At 37.5% G+C, this 26850-nt stretch overlaps 1 protein-coding gene and 1 pseudogene across 2 annotated transcripts in view; both read right to left on the reverse strand.

The window, feature by feature from the left end:
• Positions 1–12421: 12421 nt before the first annotated feature.
• EDIL3 (EGF like repeats and discoidin domains 3) overlaps positions 12422–26850 on the reverse strand; it is a 425477-nt gene continuing 411048 nt past the window's right edge. For both annotated transcript variants that reach the window (XM_047731177.1, XM_047731176.1), the window contains one exon: positions 12422–15467. In XM_047731177.1, coding sequence (XP_047587133.1) covers positions 15318–15467 — 150 coding nt within the window. In that variant the 3' untranslated portion in view covers positions 12422–15317. The remainder of the gene's footprint in view (positions 15468–26850) is intronic.
• On the reverse strand, positions 19555–20167 carry LOC125100760 (transcription factor BTF3-like; annotated as a pseudogene).

Genomic DNA, 26850 nt, shown 5'->3' on the forward strand with positions numbered 1-26850 from the left:
CTCTGTCATTTGGTCTTCTATATCGCTAATTCTTTCTTCTGCCTCATTTATCCTAGCAGTGAGAGCCTCCATTTTTGATTGCACCTCATTAATAGCTTTTTTGATTTCAACTTGGTTAGATTTTAGTTCTTTTATTTCTCCAGAAAGGGCTTTTATATCTCCCGAGAGGGTTGCTTTAATATCTCCCATGCCTTTTTCAAGCCCGGCTAGAACCTTGAGAATCATCATTCTGAACTCTATATCTGACATATTACCAATGTCTGTATTGATTAGGTCCCTAGCCTTTGGTATTGCCTCTTGTTCTTTTTTTTGTTGTGAATTTTTCCGCCTTGTCATTTTGTCCAGATAAGAGTTTATGAAGGAGCAAGTAAAATACTAAAAGGGTGGCAACAACCCCAGGAAAATATGCTTTAGCCAAATCAGAAGAGTTCCTGAATTGTGAGGGGGGAGAAAGGGGATAAAAAGGGGTTCAGAAAGAAAGAAAAAAAAAACTATTAAAAAAAAGAATACCGATAAAGAAAAAATATAAAAAGAGGAAAAAATATATATATATTAGATAAACTATTTAAAAAACGTTAAAAAAAGAAAACGGTAAAAGTTAAAAAAAATTTAGCAGAAGAAGAGAAAAAGAAAAAAAAATTGAAAAAGAAAAAAAAATTAACTGCAAGGCTAAAAATTCATGGGGAGAAAGCCATGAGTTCCGTGCTTTGCTTTCTTCTCCTCTGGAATTCTGCCGTTCTCCTTGGTAGGTGAACTTGGTCCTGGCTGGGTTTCCCGTAGATCTTCTGGGGGAGGGGCCCGTTGTAGTGATTCTCAAGCGTCTTTGCCCCAGGCGGAGTTGCACCGCCCTTACCCGGGGCCGTGCTGAGTCATCCGCTCGGGTTCGCTTTCGGGAGCTTTTGTTCCCTGAGCGCTTTCCGTAGAGTCCAGAGGACGGGAATGAAGATGGCGGCCTCCCGGTCTCCGGCCCGGAGGAGCCGAGAGCCCGGGGCCCCACTCCTCAGTGCGCCCTCAGAGAACAGCGCCCAATGACTCCCGTCACCCTGGCCTCCGGCCGCGCTCCGAGCTGACCGAGCCTGCGACCGGTTCAAGGCAACCCTGAGCTGAGAGTCACTCCTCGGCTCTGTCTCTGCAGCCGGCTTCCCCGTTCTAATACCGGTAAGCTCTCTGACACTCAGACACCCCCCGATCCTTCTGCGACCCTGCGGGACCTGAGGCCGCGCTTACCCGGCCTGGTCTTCACCCCAGTTAAGCCTCTGGAGCGATGTCCCTCAGCGGAACAGACTTTTAAAAGTCCTGATTTTGCTCCGTTGCTCTGCCGCTCGCCGGGAGCCGGCCCCTCCCCCCGCGGTCTATCTTCCCGTCGCTTTGGATTCACTTCTCCGCCAGTCCTACCTTGCAGAAAGTGGTTGATTTTCTGTTTCTGGAATTGCTGTTCTTCTTCTCTTCAATCTCCCGTTGGATTTGTAGGTGTTTGCAATCTTTAGATAAGCTATTTAGCTGTTCTCCCGCTACCCGAAGTAGTCTCAGCCTGCTACTTCTCCGCCATCTTGACTCCTCCCTTGGGACTTATGATTTTATTATTATTATTATTATTATTATTATTTCTTTAACAATGAATTTAATGAACTCTCTTTTTTTTTTAAGATTTTATTTATTTATTTGACAGAGATCACAAGCAGGCAGAGAGGCAGGCAGAGAGAGAGGAAGGGAAGCAAAGCAGGCTCCCCACTGAGCAGAGAGCCCAATGCGGGACTCGATCCCAGGACCCCGAGATCATGACCTGAGCCGAAGGCAGCGGCTTGACCCACTGAGCCACCCAGGCACCCGGGACTTATGATTTTAAATGAGTTAAACCTTTCAGGTGTTACTTGGCGTTTCAGCCTGACCAGCTATTTTTGAATTTACAGATGAAAAATTTCTCATGAGTCCAGAAGGCAGAAGAGGGAGAGAGAATTGGACAAAGAGAGAAAAACAGAGAAGAAACAGAGATTACAATAAAATTTATGGAAATATTTAAAGATCAAAGCCATTTCTTTCAGTTCATCTTTATCAATTCCCAGTGCATTCAACTGTAACTATAAAAAATGACAATTATGTATTTCACTAAATGTAAATAACTTCTCAAATTCTTTTTCTGCAGAATATAGTTGCTAGGAATCCTCATATATTTTGAACTATTTAATCTTATATATAGTTTCTAAATATAGAAGTACTGCCGATTTCATTTACAACCTTCAAATAAAAAACCTCCAAAATATATGTTGTGTCATAATTCATGGTGCTTTAATGTAACAAAATCTCCTGAATGCAAAGGCTTTATCTGTCTGCAAGTTACTCAGCCCTTTCACTTTACTGATGGAAAAACTGATGTTCCCAGAGGTCTAATATGCCTTTGTTTATGCATGTGGCTAAATGATACATGAATTACTAATGGAAGTGTCCCTTCCCGGTAGGTCTTCATGCCTTTAATTGCAGCCTTCTCCCAGTTCTTCAATTTCAAGTTAAAGCAGAAAAGCCACACACTGGACATCTCACAGAAAGCCCCTGCTGACTGAGTTACTGCCTAGAGCTGATGTGCTCCAGGGCCCTTTGAGGTTGGGCAGGAAGGGGTGTTGGAGGGAAGAGGGGCTCTTCTGCATTGGTGCAGGGTCTTCCTGCACTTCCCTTTGGTGGTGCAGAGGCCTAGGGTCAAGAGCAGAGGGTAGAATTCTGGGCGTCTGCAGCCTCACAAAATGCTTACATCACATTGTCTTGGGAGCATAGAATGGAGATGGCTGAGGCAGGGTTCAGAGGTTCTGACAACAGCACCATGAGTTCCTCTTTGAGGTAATTCTCCATAGAGGCTGTATTTGTTCATTCATTCATTCAACACATATCTACAGGGAATATATATATGTGTAGGACGAGATTCAGCAATGCACAAAAGCCCTCATGGGGCATTACTCTAGGGAGGTGTCCCAGTCACCCAAAGATGGGTCCATGTCAAGTTGGCCAGAAGTCAGTGGCTTGAGGGCTCATGGTAAAGGGCAGTAGCTTCTGATAGTCTGAAGGAGTAGCAAGTGACCCAATGGAGACAAGGCCACTGCCAAGGATGACAGCGACATGCCATCAGCAGGAAAGGCTGATTCTATGTAACTCACCAGATGCCCAATAACATGGAGATGTTGGCATTCCTTGTCCCATTAACTCACATCCTTCTATATTCTCCAGAGCTTAGGCTCAACCCCAGCTGAAAGACTGAAAGTGGGAAATTGTTGAATCTGAGAAGAAATTCATAAATTCATAGAATAATTTGGAAATCTCTGAAGTAACTCAATTTTCTTGGAAATAACTAAATTACTTTTGGGGGGGTGAGAAAAACCTTAGATAAAATATAAAGAATACCATTTTTGTACACCCAAAGTTGTGTCTATGAATAGTATGACTGTAACAGTGACAAAAACAAAAATCACAGCATCAAAAAACTGAAACTTACTGAACACCTATAATATAGATACAGATTTCCAGAGGAGAAATTCTGCAGAGGAGAAACCAAAAAGAGAAGATTTGGGATTTGAACTCAGGGTTGTCTGATTTTCAAACTTGACGCTTACTTGTTAGAGGCAGTAGAAACCTAGGTTCTTTAACGCATGATAGTAATTATCTGCAAACATGGGTGTCTTGGGTATATCAATCGAAAGAATATATATCCACTAAATAGAAGAATTTGGCACTTGTCAACAGATGCTGCAGATTCCTGTAGGATGTCTGGTGCCCTCCCTAGAGACAAATTGGGAGCTCTAAGTTTGCTTTTAGGATAGACAATTTAAAATACCAAACTTAGAATATGCTAATAATATTAAAGTTTATATACTTCTACACTTTAAATAATGTCAATGTTTGAGCCTGTGAATAACTAGCTCTTCCTTTGGAAATAAAATAGGTAGCAGGTAAGAATATGACTCTCAGATGGATTACTATTTTTATTAAAAGTTAACTCATAATACTGAAACCACTCCATCGGAATAAATCTGTTCTAATAAATATTCTCTAAAGTAAATTTCAGCTGAGCCACAGTTATTGTTTCAGGGCTTGATTTTGTGATGGGGCCAATTACATTTTTATTTAGGCTGGGCTACATAAATTCTGAAAACACCGAAGGACATGCCAACGGAAAGAAATATGACTTGTAGAGAGAAACCATTGCTTTTATTTTTGTGTGATTGTAAGGAGTAAATTTACTCAAGCCAGATGCTAACCTAAGAGACATATGTTTTTAATATTTTAAGAATCCTTTTAGAATATAAATCAATGACACTCATCCCCCATTAATTTATGGGAGTGTTCTAATGAAAGTTTCAGTGGAATCACTTATTAATTCAAGTTTACAGAAACACACTTTGCCTTTCAATCCATGTTCTTTTTAGTGATACACAATATAGACCATAAATTAGAACACAAATGTACAAATTTTCCGTTTTATTTGCATTACTGAATACATTTTTATTAAAGTATTCCAATAAGCACACTTTGAAGGAAAAAGTAACTCAAATATTTTGCAGATAGTATGAAAAGGCAAACCTTGGCAAGTTCGATGTTTTACTACCTCCAAATATTTTCTTCCGGAAGAGTCAGAAACAAGGTGCTGTGGGCTTATTCAAAGATGTCAATATAGCAAAAGAGCTTTTTCATTTGGGGGGGGGGGCAATTTGCATCAGCTCCTCACTCTGCCTTTGCTGCCCTGAACCTGCCATCATTAATAGCAAGCCCTCTGAGTTCAGGCAGAATGTTGACATAATTAGGTGTCTCACCCACCCTGAGTACCGGAGTAACCATTTAATAGTAACCTATTGAATGAATAACAAAGACTGTAGAAATTTTGCTTTTCTTTTTCTATTCAATATATGACTTTCCTGATACATCCTTACTATAACTATTGCAGCCATTTTTTAAAAAAGATTTTATTTATTTATTTGGCAGAGAGAGAGATCACAAGTAGGCAGAGCAGCAGGTAGAGAGAGGGGGGGAAGCAGGCTCCTTGTTGAGCGGAGAGCCCGATGCGGGTTCGATCCTAGGACCCTGAGATCGTGACCTGAGCCAAAGGCAGAGGCTGAACCCACTGAGCCACCCAGGCGCCCCTATTGCAGCCATTTTTAAAAAACAGGAATAAGGGGTGGAAGAAGACCTCCATTCATATTAAGGGCAACTTATGATCCATAGCATGATGGAAGTGGAGGGAAGATGGAAGCAAAAGCTGGAATTGTCCCTTTTATGCCCAGAGTTTTACTAGGGTAGAAAATTTTCAGACTATGTTACATGTATCACAAAACTGTAAAATACTGATAATCTCCCATTACAGGAAGATTGCCTTTCATAAAAATGGTAGCCAGGCATTGAAACAAATCAAACCTTTGTCCCCAGCACATAAGATGCTAATTATAATTAGCATACAAAGGCCTCTTCTGGGAAAAGGATTTGTACAAAGGCACTTCCTGTCCTCAGATCTTCCTCAAGATCTTAGCCTGCTAAATGCAAAAGAGACTGGATTTCAACCTGAACTCATTCCCCTGGGCCTTTCATCTTTGGGTGTGGTAAAATCTGCCTAACAATAAACAGATGCCATGGGCATATATTTGATCATTGATATTGCCACAGGTTCTTTTCACTTTTCACTTTAGGAAAGTTTTGGTTTAGTAAAAGTGAGGTTTTACTTTCAGTAGACACTACCTAGATTTCTTAGAAGAAAGAGTGCCTTCAGCACAAGTTTCAAATCATTATTTACTCTGAAAGTGGTTTAAATAAAAAATAGGAATACATATACGATAATGTGGTTAAGGAGGAAACAGATATTGGCCCAAACCAAGACCAAGAAACATTTTAATGTACAGACATACATTAGGGATAGTCTGGAACTCACATTAGACTACAGCATGCACATCCGCAAGCTTATGGGAGCTGTTGTTAAACAAGGCTACCAAAGGATAAACCAGATAAGGATAGAAAATGATCTTTTGCTACGTTCCATGGACCTTACCCAGTTTGATGCCTTACCTTTTCAGAAGATCATTTAAAACATGAGTAAGTTTTAAGTATTTGAAGAGACATGAAAGAACTTTTTTTTTCTTGGAAAGAGTAAGAACAGACTGATTGTTAAATTACCTTAACTACCAGTTGTTTTTTTATTTTAATGAAATACATAGGTTCAGTTTCAGCCAGGATTAATTCAAATATTAAAAACAAGATTCACTAACCATTAGGATTGTTAAAGACTTTCTGAGGTTATACTGTCCTTTCTTGAATATATTGAAGACATTGAATTTATACAACCTAGAGAATTAAACATTTAAACAAATGCAACCCAGACTTGGTGGTCCCTTAATTTCAGTTGTCTAAGATTCTCTCAGCTTATTCTGGTTCACTGGTGAATGTTGGACAGAGAATTGACTATTTAAATCAAGTTATAGAAATTTAATTTACTGATTACATGAGGCTACTCAAGGTTATTTGTCACTGATTAAGCTCCTAATTCTACTAATTGAAAAGTCATCAGGGAATGAAAAAGATAATACCATCCATGTATCACTAAGAAGTTGGTTCCTTAAATTGTGTTAGCACCCAAGCTTTATTTTCAAAGATATTAGTCACCACTCAGCTTCTTTCCTAATCAAGTGTATATTAAATTTTAAATATTGATAACTAGAACTCAAGAAGGGGTAGTTCTGTGTTTTCATTGCATACTGTGAAATTCTTTTTTAAAAATTGAAAATATCTGTAGATAATAGAGCTCTATTTTCAGCTTTTTCTTGAATATAAGTATTTTTGATTATTACATTAAAGATCTCATGCTCTCCACAAGGGGATGGCCATTTACTGTGTCTACGGATAGGTGATTTGATGTTTTGGACTTATTACTCACCTTTGGAAAAATGTTGATTGATACCTCACAGTAGTCATTAGTTGTTTTTGTGGATCTTTCTTCATATATTCATGTGATGGTCAACATTTCACCCACTGATCAATTATTTCAAATACATGTTATTAGGGAATACTGATGCATTAAATTATTTAGAACAATAGGAGAAATTGCAGAAGAAACAATGCATTCTGGGTTGGAGGCAAATCATTCCTGTTGTTAATGTATATAACAAAACATATTTTTCAGGAATTTTTGACTTGAAAGAAGAAAAAGAGTATTGAACTGAGTGGGAGACCTCCAAGATCTAGATATGTGCAAACCAGAGCTCTACAACCTGGACAAATCTAACCTCTTCCTGCTACTCCATTTTTTTTTTTTTTTTTTAAGAGAAAGAGGGGAGAGGGAGGGTTAGAAGGACAGGGAGAATACCAAGCAGGCTCCACACCCAGCAGGAAGCCCGTCACGGGGCTCAATCAACAGACACCAAGATCATGACCTGAGCTGAAATCAGGATTCAGATGCTTGAGTTACCCAGGTGCCCCACTCCTCTTCCTCCTCTTACAAAGAGGACACGTTATTTCATTCTTCCTAGAGTTGTCACACTGGTAAATTGGATGTTTCAGTGTTGTGAATATTAACTTAGATAGTTTTGGTGTCATTTCAGATATTAACTTCCTCAGACTGTCTTCCCTCACTGAATTTTTGCTGGTATAAGTTCCGTTCTCTTTGCACTTTGAACATATTTTTGTTATACAGCCCAATGTAATTGTTTCCTTTCTTGTTAGCCTCCTACTGCCCTCCACACTGTGAGTTCCTAAGAGTCAGTCTTTTTATCTCTGTATGTCCAGAACCTTGCATCGTACTTGAATTTTGCTCAAAGAATGCTTTTAAAAAGAGGTTGGTTAATCTTCAAAGTTTAACTGAATAGTTAAACTTAATAGTTTAACTACTTAATACTAGTTTCTACAGTGTTATTTATAAAAGAATTCAGCTTTATTTATACCTTCAGTGAAAGTGGAAATGATTTACTATTTTATAGGACCTGAATTACAGCCTAATGCTACAATTCAGAAGCGTTAAGTGTTTGATACTCGATTTAGGTAGGAATGCTCTCAAGCCAGGAATTAGTAGTAAGAGTTTCTGAAAACAGCCTGAGAAGGTTAGAATGAGGGTATGGGGGAACCAGATTATGGATTTTTAAACCACAAGTGACTGTAGAAAAATCCGTTAGAAGAAACAAGCATCAAAGTTGGTTCAACAAACAAACAAACAAACAAAGAAACACATGGACCTGCATTATATTTAACCCCAAGTGGCAGGACCCCATAGGTTGCCTCTGCTCATACTGCAAACTTACCTTCAGGCCAGACGCAGTAGTTGGCCATACCTTTCCTAGCAGAATTATTCCCAAGCAGAAGAAACAATGAAAGAGAATAGGGAAAAACTTGCATCAGAATATTTACAGGGAGAAGGGCAAAGGACTTTATCCACCACATAGAAAAAATACACATGATTCTTTGGATAGTATCTTTGTTTTCTTAAAAAGCCTATCAGCCTCTGGCACCACAGTCCTCTCTGGCCTGCCAAGCCTATAAAAGCCTCTTGTTGCCAGGATCCATCCAATTCTGGCTCTAAACTCACACTGACCACCTAGCACACCAGGCAGCTAGCAGACACTATGCATTTAGAAAGCAGTTCATGACCATGTTGCCGTGGTTTTCAAATGTTTATGACTATGTCTCCCAGTAAGAAAACCAATTTATGCTGTGGTCAAGAACACGGATATGCACAGGAATAAAATTGAGAGAAAAATGTCTTAGGAAAGAATTTTTATAGTGGACTCATTCCTCTCCTCCCCTCTGCCTTTCTCCACTCCTCTCCTAGTTTATTTAATTAAAAAAAAAATTACTGGTCCTAATCCACCAATTTCTCACCCATAGAAGTATGAAAAACACTTAGTATTGTTCAGACATGCTCTTGGAGTCTCAGTACACAACCCAAGCAGCTTATCCAGATATTTATACTCCTAAAAACAGGTTTCTTTTAGGAATGTGTCTCCGTTTATTCAGGCTACTGTCACACAATATCACAGGCTGGGGCACTTATAAACAACAGAGAAGTATCGCTCATGCATCTACTTTCCGAGGCTGTGGAGTCCAGGTCCAAGACACCAGCACAGTGAAGGGAGGGCCTATTTCCTGGTTCACAGCTAGTGTCTTTCCATTGTGTCTTCATACCTTGGAAGGGACTAGGGAGCTAGTCATAGGGGCTCTACCCCTATGACTTCACCTCCCAAGACCTGCCTCCTACAGCACTACCTTAGGGGTTAGCATTTCAACATATGAATTTGGGGGTTACACAAACATTCAGACAATAGCAGACTGCATCTGCTATTAAAAAAGTAGTATTTTTCTGGGGCACCTGGGTGGCTCAGTCGTTTTAGTGTCTGCCTTCAACCCAGGTTATGGTCCCATCCTCCTGGGATGGAGCCCGCCTCAGGCTCCTTGCTCAGTGGGGAGCCTGCTTCTCACTCTCCCTCTGCCCCTGCTGCCCCCAGCTCCAGTCATGCTATCTCTCAAATAAATAAATAAACTCTTTTTAAAAAAATAGCATTCTCCCATATTATTACTAAGAAATTTGAGAACTGAGGAGGTTAAACCACTTGAGGTTAATTATGGGGGGCACTCTCTGTAATATGCTCTCTTTCACCTCTCTGTTCAATTCCTCTGTCCCAAACCCCGGTGGAAAAAGCCACTGAGCTCAGGAAGCACTGCACTAATCCCGTCTGCCAGAGCCACTGGCCTGCCACAGTTCCACTAAAACGCTAGTCCTTTTTTAAACTATTATTATTATTACTATTTTACTATTATTATTTTAAAAATAAAATAGAATTCTCTTACATTTTATTATTTTTAAAATACATATTTTCGGGGCGCCTGGGTGACTCAGTGGGTTAAAGCCTCTGCCTTCGGCTCAGGTCATGATCCCAGGGTCCTGGGATCGAGCCCCACATCGGGCTCTCTGCTCAGCCGAGAGCCTGCTTCCCCCTCTCTCTCTGCTTACCTCTCTGCCTACTTGTGATCTCTGTCTGTCAAATAAATAAATAAAATTTAAAATACATATTTTCAAATATGTTTTTATTTATTATTTTTATATGATTAGCTCTATTAATCACTAGGAAGTGGAACAATTATAAAATATGGGAAAATCCAGGTTTAATCTGCCACTGAAGTCATTTTTATTGGAAACATTCTTTCTCCATCATAGGCATGCAGTCCACTCCCAGTTGCCTTTCCCCTTAATTCTCAACAATGTCCGGGCCCTGCTGCTTACATAAGTCATTACAAAGCTGTTTCCGTACTGGCCACGGGGGACTTACTGTTTGAACACAGCATCAGTTCAACTCCCACCACTTCTTTTCCAGGTAACAGCAAGTTGAGCTTATGTCAATTCATCATCATTATTAACATATTTATGGATGAGCATGTGAATGGCACTAGAGGGACTTTACATAAATACAGAAGAGTGTGGTTCCTGCCTTTGAGGACATTAAAATAAAATTAAGTCAGAGGCAGTCACCATATGCAATGCCTAATCATGTAATATGGTGACCATTTGGTGATGCTACTATACCATATTTCCACAGCATTAGTGTTTTCAAAGACTCAGTCAACTCCTGCCAAGATATGCAAAAACAACTAAATGAGGAGCCTTTTCCAAAAATGTTTTCCTGTTTCTGTTACCAAATTCACCTGATAGAATCACTCTCTGAGTAAGTGCCACTTGCCTACTGTGGAAGACACTTTATTTGGTAGCAATTTTGAAACGTCTAATATGAGTTGCAGATACTGCAAAGAATCCTATTTCCTCCTTCAAAATCAATAGGAAAATTGCTACACACACTAGGTATTTTTTCTTTGTAAAGACAGATTTAACATTGCATTCTGTTTCAGAGTAGCTCAGGTATTTCTCAGCTAGCAAAGTGGTTTAATCCTCCATTTTACCTGCTCAGGTAAAAGGGTCGTTTTGCATCTTGAAGGCTAGAGGCAGTATTTTGTACAAATAGATAACACAGTAATTCGATCGTTACTACTGTTTTAAACTAGCCTTAGGGAGGAGAGATAGAGAGTAACACATCACTGACAGTAAGAATAATTGTTTCTTTACCAACATCTTAAAATCATGTACTCACAGTTGAAATGCTAGATGTTTTAAACTTCCATGTTCCACAGAGAGAATATCTTCCATCCATGATGTTATTCTTAATAGATTTTTTTTAAAAGATTTTATTTATTTATTTGTCAGAGAGAGAGGAGCTAGAGCGAGCACAGGCAGACAGAGTGGCAGGCAGAGGCAGAGGGAGAAGCAGGCTCCCTGCCAAGCAAGGAGCCCGATGTGGGACTCGATCCCAGGACACCAGGATCATGACCTGAGCTGAAGGCAGCTGCTCAACCAACTGAGCCACCCAGACGTCCCTCTTAATAGATTTTTTAAAACAAATTTCAACATGGTCAGACTTTCCTCCTTGGAATTCTAAATGTTTCTATTGTCTCTACATCTTGAATCAGTAATTTAAAAGCTTCATAATTGAAAGTTTTTCTGTTGAGTAATTATCCTATCGCAATAAATTTTTACCCTGTATAGATGTTGTCTTGATTCTTTAGTGGCCTTCTTAAACATATATTAAATACAATATAATATAATACGATATACATGTATATATACATATTTAACTTATAAAAGCATCTTTGTATGTGTTTGTGTATGTGAAAAGGTAAGGCAAGCCATGGAGGCCCACTGAAGCATTCACATTCAAGTGCAGTTAAAGTGGAACATGCTTGACTACAGCAACACACATAAATTGATACCAAGAACTCTCAGAGATTCATCGAAACTCAACTAAGGAATCAACATCTAATAGCTTACTTTTCTTCTCCTAGGTTTTTGAATCTTAAGAAAATATCTAAGAAGTGGGAAGAACACAGACTTAATATTTTACCCATGACTTCCAGAGAGGCAGAAACAGGGCTCATGAAGAAGCCAAATGTTCTGTCTTTAAGCAATAGCTGACATTACATGGGTAAAATACATTATTAATGTTTGTGTTATTGCTCACTATTGACGGGATCTCTTCATTATGCTCCTGAGAATCACATATTTAAAAAATACTAGAAGTGATAGCAATGGCATGTGGTTAACAATGGCCAGATCAATCCTGGAACACAAAATTTTAAATATGTATGAGGCAAAAAATGACTTTGGGTTACCTGTATTCCAATAAATTTGGCACAGCTGAAAGGAGTGGGAGAAATGCATAAAACACACATTTTAATAATTCTGGAAAATCAAGGTTAGCTGATAGCAATGGGTATTTGGAGGCTATTGTAATTTCTCTTTTTTTATGTATTTGCTTAATTGTCTAGTACAAAAAAAATTACATCAAGCATGTAGTTAAGAGTAGTGGCCATTCAGACAATTTGTATATTCTGTCACATGTGTTTAATTACAACTGCTTCAAATGTATCCCAGATTTTCAAAAGTTTTATTTGAAGATTGAAGACTAGACAAGGTCATACTAATTTTACAACATCCTACATGATTTAAGTATATATACAAAGGAAAAAACCAACATTGAAATATTACACAGCTTGAAAGTTTGCAAAGGTTATTTGTGTCTTAGTAACTTCTGTACTTACTGACACATCAGACGCCAGTAGGGAGTATTATGTTTCATAATTTGTTGACTAGCAAAGATACAATCATTAGTACCCTAAGTCTTCAAAGTTCACACCAATCCTTTGAAGCCATTCAGAAAGAGAAAGTCAACCCTGAAATTAGAATTAGTGACTATGATAAGTGCTTTCAACAGGACATAGATAAAACAGAGATGTTTAAAGTGTTAATTTCATAGATTACAAAATTAGCATATCATCGCTACTCCATATAGTGAAGACTAGGTGACTTTTCTGTGTGTTCTTCTTCTAAGATTTTACTTGTTTCAGTGTGAATTTAAGTAGAATAAATTTGTTTCCCTTTGGTGTCATTGAAACAAATGACACAAAAGCTACATACTACTTCATAGGAATTGTTAACATCAACACATGTGGGAATCCCTCTGTTGTCATGAATTTGAGACATCATGGGACAAACATATCCTGTTGGTCATGCCACGTTGGTGAAGTGCACAGAGAGCAGAGAGAAAATGCACAAGCAAGAGAAAGCCATTTCAGTGCATTTCTAAAAGGTAAGGAGTGTTAAGTTTAACAAACTCCCTTTGAAAATATTTGTTTAAAAAACTATCAATAAAATAAAATTCAAAACATCACAAGAGGCCACGAATAATTTTGAGAAAGTAAATCATTACAAAGCATGACTCATAATTTCTAAAACATACTCTGTTTAGAATGAAGAATCGTGCATAGTCTGTAAAGGAAAACAGCTAGAAATTTGGTGGGACAGTAGATGTTTAAAAAAATAAAAGGCATTGGCTAGACAGTAAGTGTGTCTCTTTTTGGATCTAAATAATTATTTGTAATATGACTTTAACATTGAGGAAATTAAAAAGATTTAATTCCTAATTTTAAAGTTGTCTGAAAAGGCAATATTGAGGACCTAACAAAGTTGTGAAAGATGCCGAAAAATGATCACCATTTCAGATGCTTCAGATCAACAATTTCATAAGAACCTGAAGTAGAAAGCCTGTGGACATAGGACAAATGTGTGGCCAGCCAGTCTTAATTCTGCTCTTATTAAAAACACCATTATGATTGACTTTCCCTTTAAATTCTTCACTATGCTTGAAGACCCACTCCATATATACATCATTAAGAAATGCGGTTAACACATAGACAGACAAGACAATAACAGTCTAGTGGCTTTTGTTATGCAGCACAAATAATGGGGGAAAAAAAAGACTTCTCAGTGTTGCACAGGACCTTAACATTTTGTACACATACCATACTTTCTTTTCCAGGACCCTTAATTTAAAACTCCAATAATTCTGTGTCTAAGCCTTATAAAACAAATACTTGTAAAGCTTATAAATTAGATGCTGAGGACTATTATGGAAGCAGTGTGAGCTTTAATTTGAGAGACATGTCAATGAAACCTCCATTATCAATAACAAATTGTTATGACAATTGCTTATTTTTTCAGGACCTCCGAAGCAAAATAAATAGAAATCAATTTCCATCTTAAAATGATCTACTACATTGTCATTAGTAAATACTTTTCTCAAATAACTACACAATGTGCTTTCCTAGGAAATTGCCACCAGTTTCATTCAAGTCTCAGTCAAATTCTAGTTTCACAGGAAATGCAGAGATGAACAAAGAGATGATGAGTATGCTTGGCCAGACTCTGCAGCACTGTGTTAATATTTGTTTGCTAAAAAAATTTTAAGTGGACAAACACAGAATTCATTATTCTGCTATTTTAAAGTAAAGATAAGGCTATGTAAATACCATCACAATAAAGTTTAAAATTCCGGTTTAAAGGGACATAATACTATTTTGTTGTTGTTTATCTTGCAAAATGGTAGTATTGGGTTTTTCATCAAGGAAGTATTCGGAAATTACATAGTTATAGCTTCCTTCAAAAATAGAATTTCAGATTCAATCTACTGATATTAAATATGATCAATCTACTGATAGGCAATCATGTTCCATATATATGTATACATATATATGTATATATATATATGTATATATATGTATACATACACACACACATAAACATGAAACTTTTAGGCAAATAACAGGAAAAACTCATTTAGAAAAAAATATGGACTTATTCAGTCAATATACAATATAAAGAATATAGAATAGAATGAAAAGAAAAAAGATTACATGATATATTTGATTAGAAATAATGAAAGTAAAATGAGAATTATAATATCAATTAGTACTGCATGTAACAGATTCTTCAAAATTCTGTTACAAACACTGACAGTGATTGGTAGGCACAGGGGAAACAATTAGAATCATGTAGAGTTATTAGAGAAGAAAAAAAAACTTATTGCTAACATTGCAGTGTACCTTTTATAAGAATTATCTGAGTATTGATTATAAAAGCTCTATCAACTCTTGCTTTAATTTGACAACTATGAGTTTTTTTTATCCTTGCTATCAAAAGAGTGCTACTTCTTCCCTTAATATATTCCAACCATTGTGAATAATTCAAAAAACGACTGAAAGTAACTCACAAGTTAATGTGATGTGGCTTAAGCAATTTAAACAATAAAAATCAAATTAAACCATTGAAAAGGCAGGCTTAGACCTCCTTAAAAAGACAGTGGCCTACCATAATTTGAGCACTTTTTCATGAAAAATCCCATTCAGTTTCCTACAGTTTGCCCAGTTCATTCCATGGAGATACTTTCAGGAAGACAGAGAGGAGGCCTATGGGGCATGGACGCTCCTCACTCTTCCTCTGTACAACCCAGCAGCTCTGAGCGTAGTGTGATCCTCCCATACCAGGACCAAGGGAGGATTCTGATGTGCCGTGCATAGATTGGAGGGTCGATGACGTTTTTCCTGTGGGTATCATTGTCAAAATTGCCCTGGAAAACCTAATAGAAAAGAGCAAAGAATATCAATCATACAGCCTTCTTTTTCCTGGGAATCATTTTTATCATTTTTTTGTTTGGAAGCTTCTTCCCAAACGTGAGATTTTGATAACTAAATATGTTTTTCAAAACAAATTATTGCAGCTTCTTTTTAAATGATCATTTTAAAATTAAGTTTTGGAGTGCCTGGATGGCTCAGTGGGTTGAGTCTGCCTTCGGCTCGGGTAACGATCTCAGGGTCCTGGGATCAAGCCCCGCTTCGGGCTCCCTGCTCCGCGGGACTCTGCTTCTCTCTCTGCCCTTACCTACCGCCACACCCTCATTGGTCCATGCTCTCTCGCTCTCTCTTTCTCAAATAAATAAATAAATTAAATCTTAAAAATATAAATTATCAAGTAATATTTAATTTAAAGAGTTAAATAAGATGAAATTGGGAATCTGAGGCATAGATCTATCATCTTCATCTGCCTATCAGGTTTCTTTTAATGCAACAGATATTTATTTTTTGCTTCTGTCACGGGCTGGTATAGGTTAAGCAGTTGCGGAAGGTGCTCTCTTCTAAGGAGTGATTCTGAGATCCAGGCTGCTTGCAAATTGAAGCCATCATCTGAAACTTGTGGCGTCCACATTGACAAAGGGCAAGGTGAGAGAGAGTTATTAGACTGGGCAGGATGTTTTAAAGAACACAGTATAGCAGCAGCTTACATCATTTCTGGATACATATCATTGACCTTAACTAATTATTTCAGCCCGGCCCAGCTGCAAAGGAGGCTGGGAATGGGGAGGAGCACATGGATATTTGGTGAGCACAACACTCCCTATCACAATGTCCTTTGCTCGCTTCTCACAGACAACAAAATTAACCCATCCCAAAGAGAAATAATGCAATCAATGCTATTTTGAACGTTGTTGTTGTTGTTTTTGGTTTCTGTATCTATTCATTCCTGGATCCCTGCAATATTGTTGTGATCATTGTGACTTAGACCATCCTGACATGTTGGCACTGGATTCTTCTCCACCAATCTTTTGTTTCAAAGCTTTTTTTTTTCTTTTAAAGAGAATTTATGACCATTTTTCTCTCCAAAGAGACCTTTATAATCATTTTGCAAAGTGCTTGCCTCAGAAAAAACAAAATCAGAACACTGGGATCCTAATAGGAACGACATTAAATTAGACATTACTTTGGGAGAAATTCATGCATTCATAATATTTAGTCTTACTTGAAGATTTCATCATTTTTCATCTATAGAGTCTGCACACTTATTATTTAAGTAATTTCTAACTTTTTTTATATTCACATTTTCATTTTAGCTCAAATAGGATAATGAAGAATCTCTTCAGACTTTCCCCTTTTAACTTGATGAGGCATCTTATAATTGGAAGATAATTTCTTTCTTGCTTGAGATCAAAACATTACTATATTGCTAAAGGGAGACCTGAAACAAAAATTCCCCAAAGGGGGGGGGGAAGAAACTCCATCACTACATGATAGAATATTTAACCCGTGTCTTTGAACATTCTAAAATTAAAGGGAATGTTTTAAAAATGGCCTTCTAGAATAAGTTGGCTCAGTCTCACATGATCACAAAAGGTTTCCCGGGTAGGGAAAAATAAAGAAATCCTCTCAAAGGCATTAGACAATGGCACTGATTAATAGAAGCAACAGACAAGATGGGGCAATCTTCCTGCTGGTTCCACGGAAAGATTATGTGTCATTGAGGGCAAATGGGAAGTGCCATCCCCACCTGGTGGGGGACAATTTTTCAACCTGACACAAAATATATCTCAAAGGCAATTTTTGAATAAATATTTGCTGAAGAAGAGAATACCGAACTGTGCCAAGTCTAGAATTCATCGTCCTGGCATATCTGAATTCATTTTCATTTAATAGAAAATTTATCCTCAGCAATGCTCTGGCTTTGCACTGACCAACCAAGAACTAATTCTGGATTTAAGTGTGTTACTAAATAATGGTGTCTCTGTTAGTAGAAGCTCCCATGTATAGAATATACCACACAGACACTCACCAAAAATCCTCAGAGAGTTTGTCATTGCCAAAGCGGAAAATAAGAGAGTACCTTCTATGGTTTCCTGACATTCTCCCTGACATACGATGTTGGATTCAAATACTTCGCTGAGACTGTGGTGTTACAGTTAAATATAGAATCTCAAATCCAATTTCAGAGCCTTGCTAGAGAAGTTAATGTGTTTCTTTGGAATAATAGAATTTAAATTCATTAACTTTCATAAGATCTATAACAGACTGAAATACAGGGTCATACCACTTCTTGGGAAGGATACACAGTAAGAAATAATTTTCTTTGAAGTCACTGGTCTTCAGCACAAGTTTCAATAAGAAACTATCAACCCAGAAAGAAATAGTTGAAATATTATACTTAGCCTTTATAATGGAGAATACAATTTAGAGAAACTACATCAGCTCTGAAACTGCATTCAACTGTGACACTTCTGATTCCAGGTGTGAAAGTCATAGCTATTTGAATGCTCATTGAAAAGATTAAATGAAGTTTCATAAAATAGTATAATTTAAAAAACAAACATTTTCACAGAAAAACAGCCACAATCCACATTAGAATCACCCAAACCATGGCCTAAAGGCAGTGAAGACAACAGTTTTATTTTTGGAAGTCTCTCAGTAATGACACAGCAGAGAACACAAAGTACATACTTGCAAATTCGAGAATGACATCTTGTACTTGCTGTGCAAAAAGGTGGCCCATGTACTGTTTTCTTGTCTCCAGCACTAGGAAGATCATGCTTAAGAATGCTAGTTCTGTGTTTTATCAAGCAAAGGAATGCAAACTCAGTATTTTTAGTTAACTTTTAAAAATGGGTAAAAATTTTAGAAATGGGCTTTTGTGTACACACTTCAGAGATATAAGCAACTCAATTGATACCAAAGTCTGAAAAGACCAATGGAAAACATATCTCCATTTAGAAGGGAAAAACTGGATATGAGAAACATAGTTTGAGAAGTTTTTAGAAAAGAGTATTGAATATGCTTCAGTTTCAGGAGGAGGCTTAGCTAATTAGCCGATGACAAGTTTGCTGATGTACTCAGACACGATAATGCTTAGGGATCTATCGGGCTTTTCCCAACATACAGGCCCTCAAGAAAAAGGCACCAAAGGTACTTTGGAGAGGCTTCCAAATTACAACCTAGAGGATAATAGAGAGAACTGCCACTGCCTTCATGTGGCTGAGATCTTGGATCTGGCTTTTCAATGTCAACTCTCCTGTGATACTCGTTAAAATTCAAATCAGATTCTAATGAGGATTCAAATCTCAACACAGAGAGACTGTCAGATAAAACAATTAAATGTTGCTTCCAGCAACGTTTTAATTTTTTTTTTTTTTGTAAGATAAGACTTGTCATTCTTCATTAGGGACAATGGTCTATTCAGGCCAGAGTAGACATCATCAATGGGAGACTGCCAAGAAGGCAGGGTTTTCCTTCATGACACCATCAGACAGCTGGAGTGTACTCAGCTTCTCTTAGGAGCTATGACTTCTAACTGCCTTTCACAAATGTTGAGGAATTCTTGGGGGAATTTCTTGCACATACTATTTATTTAGACTGTCATCTGGTCTGTGAAGATATACTTCTTTTTATTTTTCCTAAATAATGCATTAGAAAATTCAGAGAGAGAGGCACCTGGGTGGACTCAGTCGGTTAAGCATCAGACCCCTGGTTTCTGCTCAGGTCATGATCTCAGGGTCATGGGATCAAGCCACCCCATTGGGCTCCGCACTCAACAGGGAGTCTGCTTGAGATTCTCTCTCTCTTTCCATCTCCCTCTGTCCCTGCCCCTGCCCCTGTTTGGGTTTCTCTCCCTCTCTCCCTCTCTCTCTTTAAAATAAATAAATCTTTCTGAAAAAAGGTTTTGTTTTTTTTTTTTCCTAGGCAAAGAACTTTATTAATCTTGTTTCAAACTTTATTCCCAGGCTTCTTCAGCTTAATTAGCTGCAAAGAATGAATTGCGTATAAGCAAAAACTGAAAAGAGCTGCAGTGTCCAAGGGGCTTGGGCTTAAAAATATTAGAGATCTAGATTTTATCAGATCCATGAACAAAATTTTAAAAAGCAGTCATAATATAAAATAGCAGCTCCCAGTAACTTCTTCAAGTTTTATCTTCTCCAGAAGTTGACTCAATTCAGTTTGCTTCATTCTTGGAAGCTTCATCAAAATTCTCCACAAGATCTGGAACTTCATACATCATCATCCTCTCCGGTAGCAAGTGGTGCTTTTCCATCCACAGATTGTCTGGGCAGAGCTTCAGCCAGTCTTCTTAAACTAGTCAGACTGTCTGCACCAAGTTGGTTTAAGATACTGGGTAGCATTTCTGTCAGCTGCTTTGTCTCAGCATGGCCTGTAATGGTGAAAGTGTTCGCTGCCAGCGATGCCTGAACTTTGGGGTTGTTAAAGTGGATCACTGTTGCTTGGTTTGTGAACATATTCACTTCCTCAATACCAGAGATATTGTTTACCCCTAACTTCTTTAAGGAGAACTGAAGTTTTTTATCATCTGCTGTAGCTGTTCTATGAACCACCTTCTTTCGGCGAGCAGTTCCTTTCCCACCAATGCGCACTTGTGCTTGCAGTTTGGCGAGTTTCTCCTGGTTCATGATAGTTTCTTTCATCTTGTTGGAGCGGAAATGGGACCACGCGGGGGACTAGGGTTGGCGCTCAGGGGGTCTCGGGCGGACCAGCTGAGATTAGGTGCACACACGCAGGGACGCGAGATGGCAGCTAGAGGGCTGAAAAAAGGTTTTAAAGAGACTCCCATTGTTCTAATCTTTTGGAATTTTTGTTCACGTCACCCAAATAGCAATTTTAAGGATTTTTAGATAGCCTCCATAAGCTCTTTAAGGCTAATGAATCAGTATTTTAGCAAGGCCTCAGGGAACTATCAGTTCATCCCTATGGCCTTTTGGTCTCCCCGTTCTAGATTTCATTATTTCTCTTTTAATATGTGGAGACTAGAACTATAAATGGGATTCCAGATATTGTGAAAATACAAGAGTCGAATAAGCTATTGTTTGCATTTGCCTTGGCAATGGTGTCAAACATACCACTGGCTTCATTGCCTGTGTTCGCACACTGAACTGATATCTTTAAAGGATTGAAGACAAAGATAAAAATCCATTACCCAAGAGCAGCATTTGTGTGGGGGTTGGAGAGGAGAGGAGTGGAAAAGAGAAAAAAAAAAGTTATCCAGCATATATAATTTCACTTATTTATTCTTTCATCCAGAGTACTTATGAAGGAGTTGGAAAAGAATAGTCTTTTCCAACTCTGATCCATGAGAAACACTGTTTTCATGTAATTCCACCCATAGAATGGAAGAATCTGAGACTTGGAAAATAAGGCATAGATCTGTGAGCACCAACTTTCCTCTAACATTTCTGACATGGAACTTCCAGCAATGACAATGCAATCCTCAATATAATAGGGTAGGTATGTATGTATTCAGACACTTTGGAAGTCTGTCCTTTCATTAGGCTGACACATGCCTCTTTCTAACTTCCATCTATTGATCCTAGTGCTTTATTCTCAACAAGCATAGATGATATCTATCAAAAGAAAAACAGCTTTAGACCTATTTAACAATAATTAACATAAATTTCTCAAAAACTCAAAATTAGTGGTGCTTTAGGCTAAACATTTGTGGTTGCTTAAAAAAAGTCATGTAAGATGATTTTTAAACTTATTTTGATTGCATTCCATCGGATACCCTCTGGTTTTTAAATTTGACTTGATGAAAGGGTGGTATTTATTTGGACATAGTATGTAGTAATGACCTGAGTGGCCCAAAGTATAGAGTGTGCCTTTGTTATGGATACAATACTTCTATCAATGCAGTCTAAAATTTAAAACTATTATATTACATTTCTGGCCATGAATGATGACTAATTGTCAAAACAAACTTCGAACTTTATCATAGAAATTCTCTTAAGTCAGGATTTTCCCAATATTTCACTTGTAAAAGAGATTTATAGTGGATGCAGACATTTATATTTATTCCAATTTCATTTCATTTTATTGAATCATGATATTTTAAAGATAGCAATTCATAGTTAAGATTATGATCCATATAAAAATAGTGGAAATTCAGTGGACATAGGATTTAAGTATCCATTTTATAAAGTAACCATTTATATATTATGTGAGTATAAAATCTGACTTTTGTGGGTGACATAAAGGACTTACACTTATTAGTTTATGGTTCAGCATCATAAAAATCATTTTTATATACTTATTATTAACATTACTTGAATTTCTGTCAAAAATTTCAGAGTTACAACTTGAACCAATGCTTTAGTGGCTAAAAGCCTAATGCACAAACAGAGTATTTATCTATTTGAATAGTGTTTGTAAGAGAAACTTCAGTTGTTTCTCATTCTATGACTTTTAGGCTAATTTACAATTTATGTTCTACTTTGCCCTATATTAAAGCATTCCAAAAATACCAAAATTTTTCGTTAAAAAGTAAAACAAAAATTATTGTGTTAAAATGTATAGAAAATTGTTAGTGGTATGAATGTATATCACATTAAAAAGAAATCTTATTGGAAGTTTTACATGTATGAAACTTCTGTTAGTGATTGGATATAAAAAATCTAAAACCAAAGTTTGATTATTTTAGCTTCCATAGACTCTAGCTATTATTCAGTGAATTCAATTTTCTAGGAAAATTTATCAGCATCCTTGAAACCATTTCATGATTGAATGGCTGGTATATCATTCTTGATGGTTTTCTCTCCAACCAATTCCACTAAACCAATGAAACTCTGTAACAAAATTAGTCTAAATATAAGTACATTCTTTCAGATGTAATAAGGAAACAAGAAATCAGTTTCTAGGTAAATTCCAATAATCTAGGAAATGTTCCTTGGAAAATAATGCATATTGAGAATCACATTCTAAGAAATGCACACACACATAAAGAAAGGATTTTGTTAGAGATAGGAGATTGTGTTAACAAGTTCTCATCGATCACCAGTCTGCAGCAGGTGGGGGATAAGCCCTCACTATACAACATCTCAACAACGATACGGCAAAAATCCTCATCTGTGGAGAGAAACAGGGATCTGCTTCTTGAACAGAATCCCAAAGCATCCTTGAATAGAACTACTACCCTCCAAAGGTGCAGATGAAGAAAGGCCATAGTCAACTGAAACAATTTATCAGCAGGTGAATGTACCTGCAAAGTTCAAGGTGTGTCCCATCTAGAGCTGTCATAATGATGCAGACAAGTGCCATTCCAGTGAGGAGAGTACAGATCATACAAGTTTGTGTAATATGAGTGTGCAGTAAAATCTTCACCTTGCCCAAAAGGAGGTCTGATCTTTGCTTTCAGTTCCTGGAAGATAATCTCTAAGACTTTGGAAAGTCCTGAGAGATGACTGTCTTTGCTTACATGGGAGACTTGGGCCACACCAGAGAGTCTATGCTAATGATGTGATTTATGGTGGGGGCTTTGAACCAGCTTGACCACCGAAGGGGCTGGAGGCTCAAGTTAGCCTTTCAGGCAGTAAACCATGTCTACATGACTGAGCTTCAATAAAAACTTTGAACATCAAGGCTGAGGTGATATCTAGTGCATATTGTATGTCTCACATCATTGCTGAGAGAGGTTAGCACTGCGGAAGACTCCCAGAGAGAACAACTGAAAGCTTATGCTTGAAACTCTCCTGGATTCTACCCTACATGCCTCTTCTCTTGGCTGATTTTTATTTGAATCCTCTTTCACTATTATAAACTGTAAATGTTGATTGATGTGAATTGTGTAAGACCAATGATTCACGGACCTGTACTTGTGAAACAAATAATACATTACATGTAAATTAAAAAATTTTAAAAAAATGTAGCTGTAGGTATAATAAGTTTTAAATGAGTTCTGTGAGTCCTTCTAGTGAATTATGGAACCTGAAGTGGTCTTGGGGACCTTTGAACTTGCAGCTGATGTCAGAAGTGAGAGTGGATTTGGGAACTTCCAACCTTTGCATAAGTAATTGATGTTGAGGGGTTAGAGGTATCACAAAGGACTTTTTGATATTTGTTAACATTGATTAGTCTGAGGAGGGACCTCCATTGTCTGAAAGAATTGTGCCCCAGACTTCCTCAACAGTATGTGCCAGGCCTGTCAGAGATATTCTGGCTTCAAAATTAATTGTGAACTTATTCTTTTCTGATTCTTTGAATAAATCCTAACATGACAACCTATTGAAATTTATTGATTGTGGCCCTAGGGTACACTTTCTAAATATTTTATTCTTAGGTCCTACTCTCTCTATTTTACTTGCTCTTTTTGGTTTTATTTTCTGGGTGGTATTTATTCTCATGAACATAAACTTAATAAATATATCAAACAATTAGTGTTACTTGTTCTTTTTTACATTTCAGTAACAACATCTTTATTCTTCTGTATTTCTTTAATATCATTTCTGAAAAAGCTTATACATTCCTTGGGGAATATTACTTTGGCCATCTACTAGAGATTATTTTGAAATCCCCTGGGAAACTGGCAGGTTTTCTGAAAGCTATAGAACATGGTGACATATATAAATCATTCTGCACCATATTTCATATTGGACACCAATTTTTATCTGTGTCCCTTTCAAAATGTTATTTTGTTCCTCAAGCCCTTTAAAAAATCTGGACCCTGGTTCCTTCAGAGATTTCTTTGCTTCCTAAGCTCCCTCGATGAAATTAGGTGAGACTTTCAAACTGCCTATCCAAAGACTTAACTTCAAAAGTCCAATTATAGAACATTTTTGTTTGATGGGGGAAGTAAAAAGAAAAACATGGGGACAAGTTCCATGTCTTTCTTCCACTAGTTCATGAATCATTTTAAACCATTAAAATTACTATATGGATTCTCCGAGAAAATGAATTCCACTCCCACTGCTGCCCTCAGGAGATTTCTTGTGGCTCTGAAGTTTGCTCTCTTTTGTAATTATGTAAAAAAGTAGGTCTCTGGCTTCAGGGAATCCTGCATTTCACTGAACTGCTCTGGCTTTGCTTCACGTTCCTAGTGTATATAAATCTCTGATTATATCCCAAGAAATTTTTACTCAACCACAAATTTGACATTCACTTAGAGTTCTTGCAGTGTTACCTGGACTCTATTGTTTTTTTCTGTTCCACACTTTTTTTTTTTTTTTTCCAAAATGCACCAGTGGGAGACTAATAACGGCCAAAAAAAAAAAAAAATGCAAATATGTTGTCTTTTGTTTTCTACTCTGACAATAAAGGGTCATTTATTGCTTTTCAAACTGTTACAGACTCTCTTTCATTTCCTGTAGTTGATGTGATAGCTGGTTGGCTGATATATAATTTTTGACTGGAAAAGAGGGCTGTGATATTTTTCTAAAATTCATTCCTCCTTAGGTATTCTGGGGATTGGGAGTTTTTGGAAAAGGAAGGAAGTGGCACATCTTTGGGAGTATTTTGGAGAACTTTTTACTTCTGGTCTCTAATAGAAGGGTTCAGCTCGCCTGTAGACATCTGAGATGAAGAGATCTAACTCTCCACAGTAATATCAACCTCTCTATTACCGGCAAGCTGGCAAAGATTGTACCTGAGATGCCCTACTCCACTGTGAGAGTGACTTGTTGAGCTTAGGAACTGCTGAGATCCAACCTAACCAGATGAGAAGGGGAAGGGACTGGGGACAGGGTAGCCACCTCCATTTCTTCTGTGTTTTTCTTGCATAGCCTTAACTCCAAGAAGCTGGGGTCCTGACCACTTCTTAGGAAAAGCCAGAAGAGCCTTCCTGAAAAATTCATACAACTTCTGTTAAAAAGACCCTGACCCTGGAAAAAGACACCAAGAAAAATCAAAGCAAAACTTGCTAACTCTGTTGACTATTGCCTTTTTTCTCCCATATCCACTGGCATTTGGAATGCTCAGTCTAAAAGTCATTCAGTAGATGGGACACACCACCATATTTAACTTCTTTTATGATGAAAGTCTCCTTAGGAAACAAGAATATCCCAGCAAATATATCACATAGGATGATTGCCTATAGAGATTTATGAAACATAAAATATGTCATTCTAAACTGTGGCTATAGATTTATACTATCTGCTTTCTAGCACTCAGATTTTGACTGCCATAAGAAATATTCCTACAGAAAAAAAAAACAGAACTGGAAAATCATCTGCCTTTCAAAAGAAGCTATCTATAGGAGATATTACGAAGAGTAGTCAGACAGCAAGACCATCTAATTTTTTTCTTTTTTAGTCTATCATCAGAAGTGTAGAAATGCCTTTCCTCTTTTCCAGAAAAGTACAAAACAGTCTGCTTCTCTAATGAAGCCCAATGTTTATCTCAAAATCTCCTAAATCACACTGGGTATTTTGTGTTATATCCCAACAATCTGTAGTCTGTCTTGACCCCTTCAGAGAAGATATTTCAATGATGTGGCAGTAGAAAAATAGGTGTCTGACAATTCCCACCCTACATTAGGAACCTTTCCCTCACTCCACGTCTCATCCTATTTTGGTCAGACATGACTTAGTACAGAGCTGTAAGTAGGAGCACAGTGGTGATTTAAGCATTCAGCCATGTGTCTTCTAAGCCAGACTGGTGCTGAGGAAGGAACAGTGTCAGGGAGCTGGAGAAGATAATTCTGGAGACAGATGATGAGGTGGCAAAATAGAATTGCAGACATGAAGCAGGTTGTGAGAGTATGTGTGCATATGTGTGTGTGTATTTCCCTAAGTGTGAAAGAAAGGCATTCTCACTCTATCCTCTCTCCCTTAGGTGTTTTCTCAGGAGAACATCTGTTCTGACTGGAAGATCTAGGAGATTTTTAATGGAGACAGAGTTGCAAGATATCAGATTCGGTATATACTTATACTTAAAGAATTATTCATTGCTTATCTGAAATTCAAATTTAACAGGTGTGCTGCATTTTTGTTTGCTAAATCTGGCACCCATAAATGGAAAGTGTAGAAAGCCCTGGTCCTGAGCTTAGCAGATGGAAACTCTACTTTGGTCAGGGGAAGCCTGGGTCTTTTTGTCAATGTGTTAAGGGTACACTGGTCATTAAATTATATCTGACATCAGGAGGAAAAAAACAATCACCTTTGCTAATACTTCTAGATATTGGTAAAGTACTAAAAAGGAAAAAGAAAAAATAAAATTTTCGCTATGTAAAATGACACTTTTTCACTCACTTATGAAGAATACCTTCCTTTAATTATTATTAACTATTAAACATCTCATTTATCTGTAAACATTAATTTTATTTCTAGCTTTATTGGAAAGCAGGAAATTAATTCCCGTGTGTGGACTTCTGGGTGTTTTTCCATAGAAAAACTGGAAAAAATACTCTTTTCATGCAGGTACAATCGC

Source organism: Lutra lutra, chromosome 5, assembly GCF_902655055.1.
Source record: "Lutra lutra chromosome 5, mLutLut1.2, whole genome shotgun sequence".
In the NCBI taxonomy this organism is placed as follows: Eukaryota; Metazoa; Chordata; class Mammalia; order Carnivora; family Mustelidae; genus Lutra; species Lutra lutra.